Genomic DNA, 21,162 nt, shown 5'->3' on the forward strand with positions numbered 1-21,162 from the left:
ATCTCTTCTCTAATAAATATTAGTACGAAACCATTTTGGAATGTTACAGCGAATTCTTGCACTTCTTGAGATGAAGCTCAAAAGCTCAAGTGCGAGACCTACTGCACCTTAGAGGGGGCAATTGTTACCTCACCAACCCTCTTTTCACTTTTGGCCAACTCTCCTACGACTCAAGGGAGCTTCTCCATGGAACTGGATTGTTAGGGTTTTATAAGTTCTAAGATTCGAGTTTAAAGGTTTATGGCTCAATCTAAGGGTTAGGCTCAACCAATAGAGGCTCAAATAGGTTCTCCAAACACACTCGATCAAGGGATTTAATCTTAGCCATCCACCACTTTGGAGAGTAAGGGTTAGGGATTTGGCTTAAAAGTTAATGAAAATTATAAAAGAAGCCTAAGGGAGAGGTGAAGAGTCCATTCTTGGGAGAACAATTTTCTCAAGTGAGTGAAAGACTTAAGACTAAAGAGAGGTGAAAAGTGTGCAGCTACAGGGTTCGTGTGAGCCTAGGTTTGTACTTGTAGGTTAAGCACACAGTAGGAGGGTCATGACGTATATGTGGATAGGTTGAGGGTGTGCTGCATGGAGGAGGAGGTTGAAATTTTTGAGGCCGAGTTCCAACAAGTAGGATAAGAGTTTGGGGAGGTTGAGAGGGTGGACACTAGACTTGGAGGAGGTTGAGTTGCTATAGGGGTGCCAAAATTGTGAAGGATAGCTAAGCTAATTTTTGAGGGGGCTGAGTTGCCAAGTTCCACTATTGTATTTTTTGTGTATTTCGTGTGGGTTGATTTCCTTGTTAAAGGAGGTCCAAATTTTCCTAGGTACTAGAAAGGTGAAGGAGAATTTGTTGGGCAAATTTATGTTGTTTACAAATTATTTAAGTTAAATGCCAATGTATTTTTTATTCAGTGATTTTTAGGAAAATTAATTTCTTGTGGTGAATTTAATATCCGAGTATAAATTAAATTGTTGAGAGTATTAAATTAGATTTGGTATTGAAAAATTAACAAGGTATCAGGGCACTAAAACTCTAAGGGGAGAGAAGATTATATGTCACAATGGTTTACAACAACAAAAGAATTTTCCAACATTTATATTTTTCTGGGGTTTTAGTATTTGATTTGGAAGTTGTGAGAATGGTTGCAACACAATTGAGGTTTGAAGTTTGGTTGGAGGGTGCATCCAACTACAATCCTTAGAAGGAGAGGAAAACATTGGTGTTGACGGAGAATGGGATTTGGGAGTTTGGAGATTAGCAACTCACCTCTCTTACCAATGTTGCATAATTAGCCATCCATAAAGGATCATGTGATCGCTCATCTTTCCAAAAAGCAATAAGCCAAGGAAATGTGGTAGGCTCTAACTAAGTTGTACCAAAGTGACAATCACAATAGAAAAATGGTGTCGAGGGAAAATCTCAAGAGCACCAAGATGTCTAGGTCATATATTGTAGCATCTTATCTCACCAAGATATCACAGGTTCATGATGAGTTGATTGCGGTTGGGGAGGCCATGTTAGATGAGGAGCTTTTGAGGTTGGCCCTGAATGGCTTCATAAAGCCATGGGCTCTCTTCATTAAGGGTATTGTGGCACGAGAGAAGCTTCCAAATTGGGAGAGGTTGTGGGATGACTTCATCTAGGAGGAGATTTGAGAGGAGTCTTTACATGGTGGCCAACAGAAAGGTGACGATGAGAACCTTGCCCTTGCGAGTTAGGTAAGGAAGGGCAAGGGGAAGCCCAAGATTAATGCAAGTGGGGAATCTACTTCACAGGATGTGAAGAAGAACACGAGCAAAGTCAAGTGCTTTGCATGTCACAAGTTTGGCTCCTATGTAGGTCAATGTTCGAACAAGAAGAAGGGCAAGGGGAAGGCACATGTAGTAGCTTCAATAGATTCACAGATCAACGAGTTTGCCACCAGGTTAAAGGAGTTCTCGCTTGTGTCTTGCCTTTTTGGCACCTTAGCGAGGGGTGTGTGGTTTGTGGACAGTGGTGCTTCTTGTCAAATGGCGAGATCACGAGATTTGTTCATTAGAATTTTAGAGGGAGACTTAGAGCTACATGGGGAGCTTGGCAATAATGCCAAGTGTACAGTAGAGGGGGTTGGATTATCTAGTTTCAACTAGAGTCAAGAGAGCCCTTGGAGGTGACAAAGGTATTTTATGTTCTAGGGTTGACCAAGAACCTTCTAGCAATCTCAACCATGGGGGACAAGGGGTATGAGGTTTTCTTTTGAGAGGGAAAACTACTTGTCATGTCGAGATCTTGTAATTGATGCACAAGTTGGGTGATTGGAAGGAAAGAAGGGGACTTGTACGTGAAGGGTTAGCCGGTATGTGCCTTGGTTCATGACAATGACAACTTGTACAAGTTGTGGTGTAGGTAGATGGCACATTTGCATCACAAGGCTTTGCCTATATTATGATAGATTGTCATTGGTATTCCTGAATTTAGAGTGGAACAGTAGGGTGTTTTCCAAGGGTGTGCCAAGACGACCTTTCTTATTAGTGACAATAGGTCTAAGGAAAAAATGGATTTGGTGCATTTAGATGTGATCTTGTCTTTGAGTGGGTGCAATTCTAGGAGGATATCTACTTCATGAAGGCCAAGGATGAGGTCTTCAGTGGGTTTTGGGAGTTTAAAGCTCTCATGGAAAACCAGATTGGGAAAAAGATTAGAGTCCTTAGATCAAACAATGGGGTTGAGTATGCCTCTAGTGAGTTCAAGGACTTTTGTAGAGGTAGACATCGAGAAAGAGTTGACAGTTCCTTACAACTGCAATAGAATGGCATTGCTAAGAGGAAGAATAGGGTCATCGTCGGGGCTTCTAAAGCCATGATCCATAATGAGGATATTCCCATGTTCTTGTGGGCAAAAGCATGCAATACAATAGTATATATTTAGAACACGAGTCCTCACAAGGTCTTGGGGGACAAGACTCATAAGGAGGTGTTGACAGAAGTGAATTCAGAGGTGGGGCATTTTCGTATCTTCAGGGTTTCGATGTATATCCATGTACCATCAGAGAAGAGGGGAAAGTTTGTGCCCTTAGGATAGAAGGGCATTTTTTTTTGGGTATAGTGAGACTTCCAAGGCATACATTGTGTAAATTCCATGAATAGGGAAGATTGTGGTGAGCAAAGATGTGAGATTCGAGGAGCATAGAGTGTTGAGGGAAGTCACATGATACCATATCGACAGTGGCAGATGATCAGGAGCGAGAGGTTCCCAAGGTTGAGGAGAGGCCAATAGCACCAATAACAAGTACTCACTCTTCAGATCAGGAGGAGGATTCATTGGGACCTTGGTCTCCACTAAAGGAATTTGAATATCTGATCTGGTTGAATTAGCTGCTCAACTTCTTGCTAAGGGAGCGGAGTGCCTTTGATCAAGCCTTTGCCCATTTTATGACATATTAAATAGCCCAAGGTGTCTATTTCCATTGTGTAGAGAATTGGGGTTATTGGGCATCCTTGTTGGAAGATTGAAAAAAAACTTGTTGTTCTAATTGGCATATGTTGACATATAAATATGTCGAAGCCTTTGAGAAAAGGGTTTTAGCAACTCTAAGAATGAAGGGACATTTAGCATTGGCATAAATAAAGGCAACTAAACGATGCTGCAACTGCAAGCCGTTACTGCTCAACATCCTTGTTTGAGATTCAAAAGGTGTATGTCAGTCTAGATCAAGACATGTTCCCATGGCCATTCTATGTTTCTTGACAATGCCTTGCGGTTAGAATACCATCCTATAATGAGTGGTAAACACCCCCTCAATATCCTCCCATTTGCTGAGATTTTTGTTGGGTGGTGTTGTCGCTCAGATTGTACAAGCACGGTACGACAACGACTCAAGGAGGGGGCTGTCACTTTGATCTCCACCCACTTCGTTCTAGCTGTCTCCCAATAGCAGGCTATGGGGGGGTCGTCCATATGGAAATAAGATGAGAGAGAAGTTGGAAACCAACCTTTTTGGGAGACACAGTTGAGTGGCCTAGCTACTTGGTAAATTTAAGCAAGATATAAGATTGGATTCACTATTGAGACCAGTGCAGTCAAATTCTCGTTTATTTACAAATTAGATGCCAAGTAACCAGATCAGCAACTGCTGCTTAGAATGATTGACTATCCTAGGATGATGTACAAGGATTCTGAGTGCTTTTTAAATTAAAATCGCTGAGGTTGTTTAAGCACTTAGTTATGGTTACGTTATGTCAATAAGTACTTGTCAAAGAGTTATAATTTTGACCATAAGCAAATGTGCCGAGATACTAAGTGCCAATGAGATACAAGTTTTGATTGACTACGGGATGTGCTCAGATCTTGTAATAATTCACTCAATGACAACTGGAGCACTCACAATGTTTTAACCAACGAGTATCACCACAAGATTATAAAAGCTCTTTTACTCGAAATGTATTTGATTCGATTAAGCATTCAATACTAATGATCAGGACATTAATGATAATTACTAGGAGCAATTAGAGATCCCTCAAGATATTAAAATGATGGTTCCTCAACACAGATATTACCTCAGCCTCCTTTATGTACTTAGATTCCAATATAATCACGGTTAGATCTTCTATGCCAATAATCCTTTGTACACAATGTAAAAAGGAGACTGCTTATTCAAAACATTGACAATCTGAATGATTCAGCAATTCTTAAAGGGATGATGATAATGCTAATTAGTTGGTGATATGCTCAAGCTTAATATTCATTTCAGACTACCAGATACTAGGATTATGCTAAATGCTTTAGGAGTGAACTAATGTTATTGCAAAATTTATCTTAATGCCAAAATGGGAGTTGCAAGAGTATATATCATTATGCCCAACTTCTTTTGATGATAAGCAAAGGCATGCAGCTATAATGAAATCTGATTTTATGAGTTAGGAAACCATATGCCAGTGCCAAGTGGTAATACCACTGTTTAGATGATAACCTACAAATTAGAATTACAATGTTACCTTATTTATACCTTGTATTCAAAGATATGAGATATTTATCTCGGACCCTGTAATCAAAATGTTAGCTAAGGAAGAAAGATGTCACATTCTTATACTACTGCTACTATTTTGTACTCAGAGATTTGTATTTAATATATCAGTCCATGAAGCAAACAAATCAACTCCAAAGATTATCCAATGACTTGTGTTGACCATTTATCACATTCATGCCACTCTAGATCTTTGAAATTTGATTGTATCATATTTGGCTTGGTTCAGAATATTAACATCAGCCCTCAACAAATCAAACAAATGAGCTATCAGATAATGCAAGTGACACTTTGATGAGTTATATGAATGTTTTAGACAGCTGTAAACACACAGTGAGGAGATCAAGGATTGGAGGATGCAAACCAGTGAGCCCTTTGGGCTTGAAGAGGACTAGTCTCTTGTCTGAAATTTCTCCAATACTAGACTACCTGTAGACACAAAATAATCCCACTGTCTCTGCAAAACCATCAGAGGATTAGCCCAAATTTCAATGATGCACACAGAGATAAATAGAGGCAGCTGAGATAATGACGAGGGCTAAGTAGGGCTCAATGAGGCCAACACAGTGATGAAAGAAGGCTGAGATAGGCCTGCGTTGAGTGAGAGGAGGCCCTAGAGGGCATGTTAGATGGTAAGGAGGGCTACCAAGGGGAGGGAAGGGAAAAGGAAGCTCACAGAGGCAGGCCGAGAGGAAATAGAGAGGAGCAGAGGGTGGAAGGGAGGTCATGGAGGGATAAGGAGGGATGGCAGAGGCAGGGGAGAGGGTTGTGGGGACAGTTATGCTCACGGCCAAGCCAGGAGGGCTCACGGCAGAGACAGAAAAGGCCAAGGAAAGGCCTGCGGTAGGGAAGGAGAAGGAGCAGGAGGGCCAGCGGAGGCAGGGAATGGGCTGGAAGCCCACAACAGAGGAGGAACGATGCTGCGGGAGGGGAATAAGGGCACAGCAGAGAGGAAAAGGGACAAGCGGAAGGATAGGAGGAAGGAAAAGAGGGAGCCGAGGGGGAAGAGGAGGGAAACGGATAGGATATGAGGGAGAGCGGAAGGCAGGGAGAGGGTTAAGAGGCAAGGTGAGGCCTGCTGCAAGGGGATGAGGGAGGAAGGCAGGGAAAGAGACTCACAACAGGCGTTATGGAGGAGAATAGGGAGGAAAGGAGACAGCGGACGGGATAGGAGGCTGGAAAGAGTAATGGTAATGAGAGGGAGGACTATGACAACCTTTAAGAGGCCCAATTTGGCCTGTAGCCAAGGGATGGTGGCAGAAAATAGCAACGGCTGGGGTTGGAGGGCCCACAAAGGGTAAATTTTTTGTCAAACTTCTGCAACTTTTCCAGGTCTATTCCAGATCTTGAAGTTCCACCTTAAATCACCGCGACAAAACTCTTTAAGGACTCACAGCTTCTCCTTGGCATGGGTGCTGAGTTTGGAGAGGGAAAAGATGGTGGATCTTCTCTTCGTGGGCCTAGATCCACCTCTAGAAACCCTTGAAAAATATGCCAAGGCCTGAAACCTCGAAAATCTTCAGATCTAGCTTGAAATTCACTTGCAAAAAATAAATTGCAAAATCCCCAAAACCCCAAATATATACAAAATCTCGAAAAACCCTAAGCCACAATTAGCAAAAATAATTTACAAATTTGATTTACAAAATTAATATACAAATTATACAAGGGTTTTAAAATAAATTTTCGGAAATAATTTTTATGGAATTTTTCTTTGATAAATGGCTACAAATATTTTAGAAACCCAATGCACACTATAGCCTTAGCGAAGATTAAATCAACCACATAAATATTTGGGATCCAAACAAAGTCAGTTCATGCCCACAGTTTGTGAACTTGGAGACCAAGGACTGGGGTACTTGCAAACACTGTATATATCTCAAGAAAATCCGTTAATCATGTGGCAAATTAAATCATCTAGATTAGCCCAAAACTATCAATAGAATGACTTTATCCCCATCTAATGAAAAACAAATTTTATCATTTACCAGCACAACATAGGAAAGCCTGTAGCCAGCACATACCACAAATCAATGAACACTGAACACCTTGAATTGCACCCCAAAGTCTTTATTATGATAGAAATAAAAGTTCCCAGTGGGACAATAGTGTTACATCAATGCTTTAGCTACAATTTCTTAGCCAAAAATTAGATGGCTAGAGACTTAAATGACTCTAATTTATATATAAATCCTCAAAGTGAAAAATAACAGCTAGTTTGCTTGATCCTTGTCAAAATAATCTTGACCGTCATAAGATACTTGATCATCTTTTAATCTTAGACCGTTGAATTTTTATTTTTGAGGAATTTTCGAATTTGTCATTTTATTCCATTTTTATTAGCTCAAAATTAATTATTTTGAGCTAATTTCCTAAAAAATTTGACTTTGACTTAACCACCAAGGTCCAAGGGTCCAATTTTTTTTGAAATATACAATATTCCCTTGGTGGAAGATCTCCAAAAATTAATTCTTTTAAGACCCACGAATTTTTCCATTTGGAGAATTTAATTTTGACTCTAAATTAATTAATTTTTTGGCTTGGGATTTAATTTAATTTTTGTCAGAAAAATTAATTAATTGACACTTGAGGGGATTTAATATTTTTTCCACTCTCTAATATTTTAACCATGGTGTCTAAGTATGAAGGACCATGCATTAAAATATTTTCTATATAAAATTTTACATTTCAACTTTCAAAGGAGGAATACCCGTTCGACTTAGACCCTCAAAATACATACCCAATCTTACGACACACCACAAACTAGTAGACCAAGTGATTTGTAATAAAATAATTTAGCCAACTAGCTTAAATTATTCCCAAACCACTTTTATATAAGACTCGACTAGAACACTAAGACTCACCTAAGATTTTGACGAAGAATTCCACCCTAGCTTTGGGGTGAGGCTGGAGGGAAAAACTTTGCCAACCATCCGTGTTTAGAAACACAAAAGAGTCAGTGAGATGAAAAACCTCCTAGGATGAAATTATCGCCAAAATAATAGACTTACCTAGGTTGTTACATACATTTACGGTCTTACTAGCATCATCTACATTACATTTGCAAAATGGGTTTACAACGACACACATAAACTGGTGAAAGAAGATCCGATCCTTTGAAAAATATTTGGCATATCTGCATCCTTGAACTTTGACAAAAAGTGTGCAACAGGTGGGATAATCACAAAAATATTCTTTATAGCTTCCTTGAATGCCATAACTTTAAAGAAAATCTTTTGTTGGATGGTCACTAACATGAAGCTCGTGGCACCTTGTTGTGTATTCTCAATTTCATCAACTTTAAGAAGGAAGTGAAGCTCAATAGCCTTGGATTGCAACTCTTAATCAAAAGAGATGTACTAAGTCGTTGACAATGTTGATCAAACTTCTCATGAATAACTTTTGTGGTTTTCATTGAATAAGTGTGATATCTAGATTATTCACCATAGCCCCTCAAGAAAGAGGTAGTACAAGCAATAATATCTTCCTACTAGGAAATCCAACAATTCTTGTTTTTGGGTTTGGATAAAATGTTGCAAATTCTTTTGATAGAATTTAGGCAACTATGATTTGTCAAGTGAGACATGCATAATAGAGCGAGCCTTAGGCATCCACTTTTTTTGCAACACCACAGGAGATCGAGAAGCATATTGGTCATTGATCTCAGAGCATGAACTCACTTAGGACTCCTATTGGCCTAGCTCCATTACAACTAAAGAGTAATGTATTATTATGTTCATTGACTATGGTTGTGTTAAGCCTCTTAAGGATTCCTTTGTTGCCCCTTTGGAAATTGGGCCAAGTGAACCATAAATTAGACGATTCCTTTCTTTCAAATTTGTTACAATCATACAACCCAAGCTTGGCCTTGAGGGCACGCTATGGTGTTACCTCGCAATAAGGCATTTTGACAAGCAACATGCCTTGTTTGTATCCTTGAGTATCCACCATGTTGAGATCCCCACAACCAAGCTAATGAGCTTTGGGGAGTTCATATATAATCCATCTTAGGAAATGGACTCTCCCTTGAACTTCATTCTATGCATAGATATTAGCTAGGCCCAATACGTATTCCTCTATATTCAACATAATCCACACTAGCCTTTAAGCATGATTAGTGCCATGTTCCATGATAGAAGCAAGTTGAGGTGAGACAAGGGTTCCAATCCTTATTCTTTACCTTGCCCTCTTCATGTACAAAGGTGATAAGGATGCATTTGGCCAAATATGGCTCAAAGGTGAATAAGGATGCATTTGGCCAAATATGACTCAAAGCATTCTTTAACAAAAAACTAATAGTTTTGACTTCCTGTAAACACAATATTTCAAGATTATGGAATGCAATTTTAATCTTGTGAGCCACGATTTTGTTTTAGTAGTCAATGAGATCCATGACATTTTATGATGGTACCTTTGTTGAGAAAGGGTAGCAATGTTGCCCATGCTATTTACATCAACATTATTACCCAATTTGATGAGGGTTTTGAATGAGGTTGAAGTTAATGGAGCCTTTAGTGCATGCATTTAATAATCATCTATGGTGCCAATTTTGGGCTTCCTATGGATCTTCTTGTTAAAAGCCAATACACAAATGTCCCTGTTACCGCTCAAACTAGCAGGGGACCTAAAGGGGATACCTAAAGGGCAAATGCTAGACCAAGGGCAACAAATGGAGACTTAGCCCACTGTCACCTCAGCTAAGGCTCCCTACTATTTACGGACTTTCATCGATGGGAGGAGACCTGGTATATTATGGAGTCACCAATGAAAGATAAATCAATGAATGGATGTGTTGTGACCCAAATGATTCCTTTCCAGAAGAGGTTGAAGGATAGAGCTTGCTTGCTTTCTAAGCAAGGTACAATGACTTCTAGGAGAGGAATGAGAGGATTTAAGGGTTAGGTTTAAGGGATATGATTCGTGAAAGAGTTTCCCAATCCCTAAAATCCTTATTGAAATTGGTATCCCGGATGGTTCTTGAAGAATTGTCTTTTCAAAGGAATGGGACGACACGGGACCAAGTGGACCCCAACCTAGGTTAGGAGGTAAGAGTTTAATGACCAATGATGTTCTTAACCCAGACAAGGAGGGGGAAAGGATCAAAGAAAGGATATTCACTTAAAGGTGTTGAATTGATCTTACAAGGCACTAGCCTTGGGGATACTAGGGCAAATTTTGATCTCGGAGCTAGGGCTTGGCTTTTCTCACAACTCCACCGTTGGAATGGCTTCAAAATTGGAGGAGGCCTTGGGGAGACACCAACGCAGGAGAGGCTAGGAGATCAAAATTTTTGGAGGGATAGTTTGCTGGGAAAATGATGGCCTAGGTGACCCACCTTGGCTAGACCTAGGAAAAGGTGAAAAAGAATTGATTTTAGGTGACCACCTCTCTGCGGATCAGTGCCTTAGTTTTGGGAGAATGGAGTCTATGATAAATATGAATGAGGACCTTTGGTTCTTATTCAAGGAGGCCTCAAGGCCACTTCGCTAACCTATAGGTCAAAGAGAAGCAATCTTGTAGCTTTTATACTTCAATGTGCAAATCGAGATGGCTTATCAAGATGAATTCGTTGATAGAAGTACCCCTAGGAGATTTCATTCAAATTACATGGCCCACACATTGAGGGATGCTATATCGAAAAAATTCCACAGTTGAAGCAGTAAATGCATGCAACAATTAGCCCTAAGAATAGCGAAAATCCCAGTACATTGTATATGACAAAGTAAAACATAATAGCATTAAAATCATGTACTTACATGTGATAGAGTATATCCAACCATCCACAACCTGACAATAGAAAAGCTTCAAGATAAGATAAACCAACTCCACACATCAAAATTCATCCATAAAGCTCCAATTTATCCTCCAAGAAGAAGTGTGAAATTCTCAAGAGAGAGAAGAGATCCAATCCAAAGTGATGATAAGATAATGAACTCATCTCACTTGTATTTATACACTAATGAGGAGTTCAAATTAGCCTCCATGGCCTACATAAGCCCCAAAAATAAAATAATGTGCTAATAATCTAACTTTTGGTGACATGCTCACTAAACTAGCTCACAAATGAAAGAATAAGCCTCTTAAGAGGTCAGATGATGAATAATACATGTCATAGGGCCCTCCAAGAGGCCTGATGAGGTCCATAGGTGCCATAATGAAGAATAGGACCCTCAAAAGTGTTGCACAAGGGGTTGGCCCCTTGTTCTCCAAACAATAAACCTGTGGTGCTCCCAGTGGGTGTGGGGGCACAATAATAATCTCATAGGTCTCCAAATGAGTCGAAGATGCTTGTAGGTCATCTGCAAGGGCTCCAATGATGGTGTAGGGGATGCCATATCATCCTACGAGTTCTCGGTCAGCTGCCAAGTGCATGCTACATCTCTGGGGCCGCCTGGGCAAAGGTGAACTAGGTGCATCATTCTCGTCCAATGGGAGTATCTCGAGCATCTTTGATCATCCTTGAGGATCCATGGAGTGCTTTCTATTGCTGTGGAGACCCATGGCTCTCAACACACACCCTACATTTGTCGATGTAGCCCTCTGGAGGATTACGGCCCCGTATAGGGAGACCAAACCCAAGATGGAGACCATCTGCAATCTTGCATAAGATCCAATGCGTCCCCTAGCCTTCCAGTACAAGAAGTCATTAGGGAAATCGAGTAAATGAACTTACCAACCATGGACCACAGGTGGGGACTTCATAATGGCCTGCCCTTCCATAATGGGCTTCGGGATGTGCCAATGTATCATAAACTCCAAATGTGGTTAACCAAGTATCCTATTAGGTGGTTTCTACTTCCAAAGGGAATAATATGTTCAAGGTACATCCTTTAAAAAGTCACCGTGACATATAGGTGAATGAAGTAGGGGATGAGAAGGGGCAGCCTTCCGTGACATATAGGTGAATGAAGTAGGGGATGAGAAGGGGCAGCCTTGGGTCACATGCTGGGGCACAAGGGTAGCTAATAAGAGGGGAGCCCACACTTTGTTTATAATGTATAGGAGGGAGCAATCGTGGTACATGAGGTGCCCCAGACTTGATTTTTCCACCTTTCTTTATATGCCTTTTTCCTTTTTATGATTTTCTTTGATTAACTGCTCGGTGCTCAAGGGGTAAGAGCATGATGCATAAGATATAACAGTGAATACCCCCTTTTAAGGTAGGGCAGTTCATTGCCCACCAGGGGTTGGGACAATCATGGATTCCTATATGATGAAAGAGGCTCATAGAACCTGTAGGAACTAGGGTGATGGCCATGATGATGGGGTAGAGCTCATGTAATGGCTTTTGCCCATGCGCTAAATGTGTTTGTCCCAACCATCTTTTGCATTTTGTGGTACATTTCCCTGTTGAATGTGGCCAAATATGCTTTTATATTTCTTTTTAGCTGCATCAACCTCCGGGGCATCATTCGAGGCCTGGTCCAAGGTGTGGGCGAGGGGAAGGTGTGAGCTAACCCTATGTGGACCTAGTGGAGGAATGTGGACATAGGTGGGAGAAATGATGAATGGGGTAATAATGAGTGGAAAGGGGGTAATATATGCGGATAAGGGAGCGGGACAATGCAACCAAAATTAGGGTTTCCCGTGAAATACTATCCCTAAAGCCAAATGGTTAGTAAAAGAGATCCCACGGGATTAGAATCCAAGGTTAATATCCCAAAGGGGTCTAGGGGACAAGAGCACAAACCTAACCCATTCTTTTCGCTGAATCCACCCTTCAATCCATGCTCAAAAGTGTCCATGATAAGCAAACTACAATACTCAATTACCAAATGACAAGGCGTAGCTTAGGTTCGGGAGGCCCACCTTCAAACATACGATCATGGCAGATGGGTGAGGGACCACATGGATGGTGGCGGAGAAATGGCACAATGAGCTAACTAGTGGCTGCAAGGGGCTGCTTGCTACCCACTGAGGACCATCTTGGAGAAAAACATTTCTCCTAGGGATATCACCCACAAAATGGTGGGTAATAGTCCCATCACAAAGATTGATGATAAATATATAGTGGAGAAACCCTTATGGGGTAGAGAAAATCCACATTGAAAACACTAATTCATTACATGATTCCATAGTGTGTAACATGGTGTATTACAATGGGGTCAAGACCCCTTTAAATAGTGATTAGCTTTAGGCTAACTACCTCATTATATGTGGAACACTAGGCCACCTTCTAAACACCATATTAATAAGTTACCACTAAGGCCACTTTCTAGCTAGCACCTTAATCACAAAGTATTCAAGGCTTACTTCAATGACACTTAATTTTCACTAAGTTATGATTAACTGATATATCCCTAACATCTTCCCTTTATAATTGAATTGGGGACACAGATAAGAAATGTTGGATAAAGGGATATTTGACCACATAAAAATTACATTCCTAAAGAACAAAATAAAATAAATTTACATTCCAAAATCCCCCTGTATTTTTCACTTGGGAAAGAAGTGATATAGAAAAAGACATTGGCCAAATAAACATCACAAAACCGCCCCCAATAATGGTTAGATGGGCGGGGATACAATAATGACTGATATTGACAACAATGACCTAACCATGAGAGGTGCAATCAAACATATGCTTGTGTTGTAAATGTTGTCGCATAATAGTGTCAAGGAATGATATAGAAGATGGCAATGTGCATGTTGAAGTTGAAAAGGATCCTCTTCCGACATAGCTGCAAGCAAGTGTTGAAGTTTAACAAGAGTGCTCCAATCAGATAAGCCAAGAAAAATATTGTTCATCATGCATTTTTTTTAGCAAGGGTAAAAAATACTCAACAAGTGCTCTAGATAACAGATACAACAAGATGGTTTTCGCATCATAAAGGCCTACTCTAATCATACATGTGCAAAAGAGGAGAAATAAGGAATGAATGCCATCATAAACTATCAGTAGGAGACTGCAACCATGGTTTATCAATAAAAGAGAGATTTGAGAACTGTACGATTGTATAGTGGATGATGTAAGTCGATAAGATATGAAACATGATCTAAAATAATGCCATGATCATTCTTCAATTCAATTATAGGAAACCCTTGTAGAAGGCTTTGATCTAATATTTTCCTTGTTTCATCTCTTCTCCAAAGTTTTGTAAGAAGCACTATTAGCATAAGAATTGTGATACTGAGATAGAGAGCAATAATGCTTATGATCACATTGATGAGGTTGTCAATATGATTGAGATGTGATTGGTGAAGAATCTGATATTTGTTGAACAAAAGACAGGTGCATGATGTGGTTTTTGTGACTTACTAGTAGAATAATCATTGGAGGTGTTAGAATCGAGCTCTGACATATCATCAATGGAAAAATCAACAAATGGTGTAGGATTTTCTTCTCAAATAGTATGAGGGGGATTAAGACGACTTGGATTTGTGACAAAGTCTCAAAACATCCAAGCTCTACTCATTCATTTCATCTTAGGCCCTATAGGAATAATGATACACTATCCATGTTTAGCAAGTCCACCATCTGTACGTCCCATATGACAAAGCAATTTATAACTAAACCCCTCAATATTCTTCTCATACTTAGGGGAACACTACTCGTGAGAAACCAGCATAACATGAGAAGAAGCGACATCAAGTGAGTGTTGCACATCCTTTTATGAAGAATCAAGTGTTATTTCCTTTTTCTTTTATTCATTCATGACTTTTGATTGATAAGTTTCAAGATTTCTCTGTCTTGTTAATATTCAAGGTCCAATTGTCAGCATTTTAAGGATACCTTTCACCAAGATCAACAACAAGACATTAATCTGTATGAAAATAATGAGCAATGTTTTGAACACTGTCATCTTTAGGACCTATTAAATCTTACTACTTGTACTAGATTCTTATTGAGGGCATGCATATTTAGGATGGACATGGATTTTTCAGCCAATTGTTGATGTGGGAGATCATGATTCATAACCAAACTTCAAGTCATCATCTTGAAGTCAGATATGATTATCTTCACTAAAGAAATTTTCATTAGTACCTTGCAATGAGGTAACATCACAAAGCCTGGCTCTAGAGTCTCATAGCGACCTGACTTCAATGTTTGGTTGGGTGTTAGATTCCTACAAAGAAGTAACCTGTATTTAAGTTGAATGATAGTGATTTTGTAGTGAAGTATTTTTAGAATGACATTTGCCTTTAATAGCTTGCAAGGAAGATATTCCATCAATAAGTTTGTGAAGAAGCAAACTTCTTCTGATGACATTTATGGAACAACAATTTCTCTCTTCTTCATCAAGAGCATCCAAGGTGAGAAATATAAGTATTTTGCAATAGTGACTATAGTGTACATGTGTTAAATCTATGGATGAGGTGCACAAATCGCAAGGGCACAAATGTTAGCAGGATCCCAAGTCATGTTTTTATCCAAAGGAAACCATTTCTTCAACCGTGGCCTTTTTCCAGAGTTAATTATCCTTTGAATCCACTGCCTTCCCAATAGTTCTAGGATCATTATTAGTGATAGTTAGAACAGGAAGGACAATCAGGAGAGTGGTATACCTTTTGGGATGCCTTCTTTCTTGAACCAGTCTCATCAAGACTAGAGTCTGAGGCTCTTCCTCTCTTGATAATCTTCTTATGAGGTAGATTCTTCACCCTCCAACTCAAACTCTATTGTTTTTTGTTCATCTTCCATTGGTTGAACTTCCTTGTTGAGAACAATTCTAACCTTTGTAGACACTGCAACCCCACTTTAAACAACCTTCTTTGTTAATGGGTTCCAATGTTTATGAGCTTTTATACCCTCTTTATAACCAATAAACATACATTTTTCAACCTTTTTATACAACTTATGGAACATGAACATAAGCAATACAACCAAAAAATCTAAGATGTTTAAGGGAGGGGCTTTCACCAATCCATGCCTCATGGAGATTGTGAACTAGTGCTGATGTAGGTGATTGATTTACCAAGTAATATGCAATACCCACTGCCTTTGTCCATAATTCATATGACAACCTTGTACTATTGAGCATACTTTATCTTTTCCATCAACATCTTGTTCATTCTTTTTGCACTTAATTTTGTTGAGGTGACTATGGAGTAGTCTTTTGCTTTTCTATTCCACACTTACAAAATTTAATTCTTTAAATTTATTGAAAATCTCAGTTTTGTTTTGGAGGAAATAGATCCATATGTTCCTTGAGAAATCCTTTGTGAATGAAACATAGTACATACTACAATGATTTTTCTAGAGATGGAAGAGGAACAAGTTCAAACACATCACTATGTATCAACTTCAAGATTCCTTTTGCTCTTTTAGCACCACAGGGAAATCTTATCCTATTTTGTTTGCCATGTATACATTGTTCATAGAAATCAAAATTTAATGAGCCACCAGACATACCTTGAGCCATGATTTTAGAATTCGGACTCAAAATTTGACTTGGCTACTTATTGACTTGAGTTTCAACTTGGACCCAGTTGACTAGATTTAATGACCTGATTTTCAAAAAAATACATAAAATAAATTAAATTTTAATGAAAAAATTATTTTTAAGATCCCAAACCATGATTCCAGAAACCAAATCATTAGAGAGTGAGAGAGAGACACACACACATCTAGGTTGTGCAAATCATTTGTAGCACAAATTCCGATAGACGCTCTTGGATATGCAATGGATTTGTAGAAAATCCACGAAATTCTGCAACTGCTAATATGAACAATCCAAAAACTAGTTTCTTTTCATATAGACAGAATTTCTGTACTCAATTTGCAGCAGAATAGGAACACAAATAAATACACAATCACACAGTTCAACAACACAATTTTTGAAAAATATGATTTGTGCTTTGGTTGCAGCTATACCTCTGTCTGAAGATCACAAGCCTAACAGGGTTGATGAACGGGAGCGTATTGAGCAAGCCGGGGGCAATGTTATGTGGGCTGGTAAGAGTTTTTATCTCGTCTCATGTTCATTTTAAGTTTGCATATGATGAGTGAGCTTTGCGTTTGTTGTTTGGAGATTAGGTTCCTTGAGTTGTTTTCAGGGATGCATTACCCTATAGGTGGCTTAACTAATTTGTGGTTTCCAATGAATGGCTTGGTTGTGTGTTATTATACAGAATGCAAGTCATTGTGTATTTGTTTATTACCTATTAAGAATTTCTTATAATTATACTAGATTTGACCAATGGGAGAGACATTTTACTTTAGACTTTGGATAATTAGTTGTCTCTTGCAGCTACATGGAAAACAGGTAAGCTTTCTTTGCCTTGTATACTTTCACACTGATGAGTGACTTTAATTGCAGGAACATGGAGAGTAGGAGGTGTTCTTGCTGTATCTCGGGCATTTGGCAATCGGTTATTGAAACAATATGTTGTGGCTGAACCTGAGATTCAGGTAGCGTATCTATATTGACTGATTCTTGTGTCAGGGATGCCCAAAGCACTAACCTCTTCCGACAAGAAAATTAGAGAGCTGCAAGGAATATTTTAAAACCAATTTTCTGTATGAACAGATTTTCTGCCTCCAGGCAGTCTCATGCATGGACATTTATAAAAATTATGAAAGCACTAAAATCTTCCAGGAAGAGAATATTAGAGGTTACTAGGAATATTTTGCAATCAATAGTTTGTGATGCATGGAGGTGTAGAAAAGAGTATGGAGGAAGTACATAGCAGGCAATTAAACAAGAATATGATAAATTTACTGAAGAATGTGGCTTTCTTGGAATTTTAATTCAAGGCAAGTGTTACATAAAGGAATGCGAGAAATAACCAAGGGGTGCAAACCAAAACATTGACCCCAATAGAGCACAAGGACATGAATACACCAAATTTACAAAGTTGAGCCCCTCATAGCTATGTTTGATAAACTTTGGGAGAGGTTCAATCTTCAGCCACACCCCATACATTTCATCGTAGCTGAATAAGTTCAAACAAACATTTCATTAGAGCTTCTTTCCTTTGGCCTCAGATGTTAAGAGTATCCTTCACTCCTACATCCCCCCAGGATCATGCAGCCAGACTACTCATTGGATCCAGAGGACTCTGATATCTAGTCAGCGCCACTGTCACCCCCCTTGCCGCCATCTATCAGACTCGGGGCATTCTTGACATTATCAACCTCCAGCCCTGGACTGATTCACTTAGCCTTATACATTATCCAGTTGTATACATGTTTATGAGGCTTTCCTATTATTGTATCCTTCTTTACTTCATTTTATCCTAGATTTAGCTTGTGATTTTCCAGGAGTTGCATTTGCACTCCCACATTGTACTCGTACTGGTTGTATCCTTCAGTCCCATTGACCTATTTACGGTCATTTGTTGGACATTAATAAAATAATCTTATCTTATTATCTCCCTAAAGCATTCAAACTTATTACTTTAAATCTCCTCATATGCTAAATCTAAAACCCATAGGTTAATTCTTAATAATGTTTGTTCTGCTGGTAACAGTGTGCTGTAGACATTCAAGACTTTCTTTAAATTCTCAGGCCCATTGCCATCGAAGTAATTAACTTCTTTCTGTATGCTAAATCTAAAGTCCTTAGGTAATACTTAATATTGTTTGATCAGTTGGTAGATGTATGTCATTGGTGCTGCAAACATTTGAGTATTTGATTGAACTCACAAGCTCTCTAATGCCTATGAACACTTTGGTGAGTGTTTTGGCCTGTCACGAGTAATTGTGACCTCTTAGATGCTTTAGGGACTGTACTTGGATTTTTTTTTTTGGTTTTGTTTTTATTTCTTATATAATAATATTATTAAATCCATTGGCAAACTTAAGTTTTGAGCACAATTCTTCTAAACAAAATGCAGTTGGGTGTGACAGGTGTCGCTGACCTGCTACCCACATAGTAGAAGACATTATTACGTTGCAAAAAGATTTATAAACAACATTAGTCTGGGGCGTACTGGTTTGGGAATTATTATCTGAACGTCAAAGAGTGCATAAGGCACACTGACACAGTACTCTTTGGGGTCTTAAACTTGCTAGGATAGAGATTTAATAGCATAAGGCTTGAAAATGCCAAAAAGCTACTGGAAAAAGCAATTGAGATGAACCGATACTAATAATTTGCTCATATACTCATATAAATTCCATAATGTAAAATGTAAAAGAAAACAACTTTCATCATTGTCTTAATCTATTTTACATGAGATAACAATTTGGGATGTTTTGAAAATATTGTAGTGAAAAGCAAAATAAGAATTCGTGTAAGGAGATATTTTCAGTGTTATTAAACTCAGAAACTTGAGTTTTTCAGGAAGCAATAATTGATGATGATTTTGAGCTTCTTGTAATTGCGAGTGACGGGCTATGGGATGTAATCACAAATGAGGTTAGCTTTCATGATCTTTAATGATGCATATTAAGGTGGTATGCATTTTCAATCATAGATGCTATTTTCTTTTGCATTTTCCCCTTGTTACTTTCTTATGCGCAGTATCCCTTCATCTTTTACTATCCCTTAGTTTTAAGGGAGAATCCTGTTTCATTACGTTTTTGTGTGATTGCTCATGCAGGATGCAATTGCTCTTGTTAAAGCAATAGAAGATCCAGAAGTTGCAGCAAAAAAGTTGATTGAAACTGCCTATGCTAAGGGCAGCGCGGACAATATCACTTCTGTTGTGGTGCGATTTCATCATGGCAAACATGATCTGCCATAACAAAACAGCACAACAACAATTTTTACATTCAATGATATTATCTCCGTTCTGCTGATCTATGATAGTCTTTGTAATAGAAATTCCAAGCTTCTTCCTCTGCATCAGCAGGAAAGATGATTGTATGGAAAGCAAAGTGAAAACTGTTTGGAAATGCACGCTAGTATGGCAGTTTAGTTTTTGTGATAGACTCGTGCAGATACACTTCATTTTAACTATGCTATTTATTTTTAGCATAAGATGGGTGCATGAAGCTTGTACAGATATTTTTTTTTCTAATGCTTGTTTTTATTCTCATTTTAAAAAATACCATTGCTTTTGATTTTGATTTTTCTTCGTGATATTATATGCTTGTCTTTATAGGGAGAGATGAAGGCCAAGTGATCTAACGTTCTTTATACCATATGACACTCCCATGGAAGTTACACACAAAGATTTCGAGGGCAAATGATAGATTTACAAAATTACCTTTTTAGTAAAGCTTGACACTGGAAATAGTATTAGAAACTAAAATTGAACTCGGAAATTATGACAAAAGAAACTGATTTTGATTTCCATAATAGGCAGGATTGAATTTTGTTTGCGCTGTCGCATTTGTAGCACAACTGGTTGGTACCACTAAATAATTGAAGGTGCATATATTGACTTGCTTTGCTGTGCGTCGCTATCTCTCACATTGTCTGTGCTTCCATTAATTTTCACACCAACATTGTTGTGAAATTACCTGGCATTATTTTCTACCAACTTGCTGGCTCGAATGACATTTTATTTTCTGGCCAGCTTGACAATATTGTTGACATTTTATTATTCTCAAAACCAGGGAAACTCAGTGAAGTCATGTTCAACTCTTCTTTACTACGGGTACTAAATGCTTTATGAATTTTCTTTTGGGGATTCCTTGTGGTAAATCAATATTTGAAAGTCAAATTTCTTACATTCTCAATCAGGAAGTGCATCCTAGATATTTAGGTACATGAGTTCCATTGTGGATATTTAGATGTCATTACCTACCGTAACATTTGTGATTTAGTTACTTCATAAAAAAATGCTTTGTAGTGATGATGTACTGTTGAAAACATTTTTTGCAATTTCGAAAATCTCTTCTTAGCTTGCAATATTGAAAGCGTTATTGATAAATTGAACAAAGCGTTATTGATAAATTGAACAAAACAGGTGGAATCATCGGGGGCATTTTTTTTGTATTCTTTTAACTTTGATGAATAATTATCATATATATTATATAAAATTAATAATATTTATATTTTGTCACCTATGAACTACACTGGATGGTTATGATGGTTAATAATACTACACTGGATGGTTATGATAGTTAATAATACTGGATGGTTATGAAATTAATAATATTTATATTTTGTTTTGACTATGAACTACACTGTATGGTCCCAATTTTCTTTAATTTGATCGGAAAAGCATGACACAATTTTTTAATTTGATTTTTATGCATCTAAATTATTTAAATAATAAATTTAAAATTAAAAAAAAATCAAATTCTTTATATATGTAAAAATTTTAATAT

At 38.3% G+C, this 21,162-nt stretch overlaps 1 protein-coding gene across 1 annotated transcript in view; it reads left to right on the forward strand.

Annotated features, from left to right (window-relative positions):
- Positions 1–19,958, forward strand: part of LOC149158078 (putative protein phosphatase 2C 45) — a 33,925-nt gene extending 13,967 nt beyond the window's left edge. Inside the window, exons 6-9 of the mRNA XM_089436103.1 lie at positions 16,807–16,893; positions 17,258–17,349; positions 19,226–19,300; positions 19,485–19,958. Of these exons, the coding sequence (XP_089292229.1) occupies positions 16,807–16,893; positions 17,258–17,349; positions 19,226–19,300; positions 19,485–19,628 (398 nt within the window). The 3' untranslated portion in view covers positions 19,629–19,958. The remainder of the gene's footprint in view (positions 1–16,806; positions 16,894–17,257; positions 17,350–19,225; positions 19,301–19,484) is intronic.
- The last annotated feature ends 1,204 nt before the right edge of the window (positions 19,959–21,162 follow it).

This window comes from Pinus tabuliformis, chromosome 5_2, assembly GCF_031772625.1.
Source record: "Pinus tabuliformis cultivar Carrire ecotype Pingquan chromosome 5_2, CPIR1, whole genome shotgun sequence".
NCBI lineage: Eukaryota > Viridiplantae > Streptophyta > Pinopsida > Pinales > Pinaceae > Pinus > Pinus tabuliformis.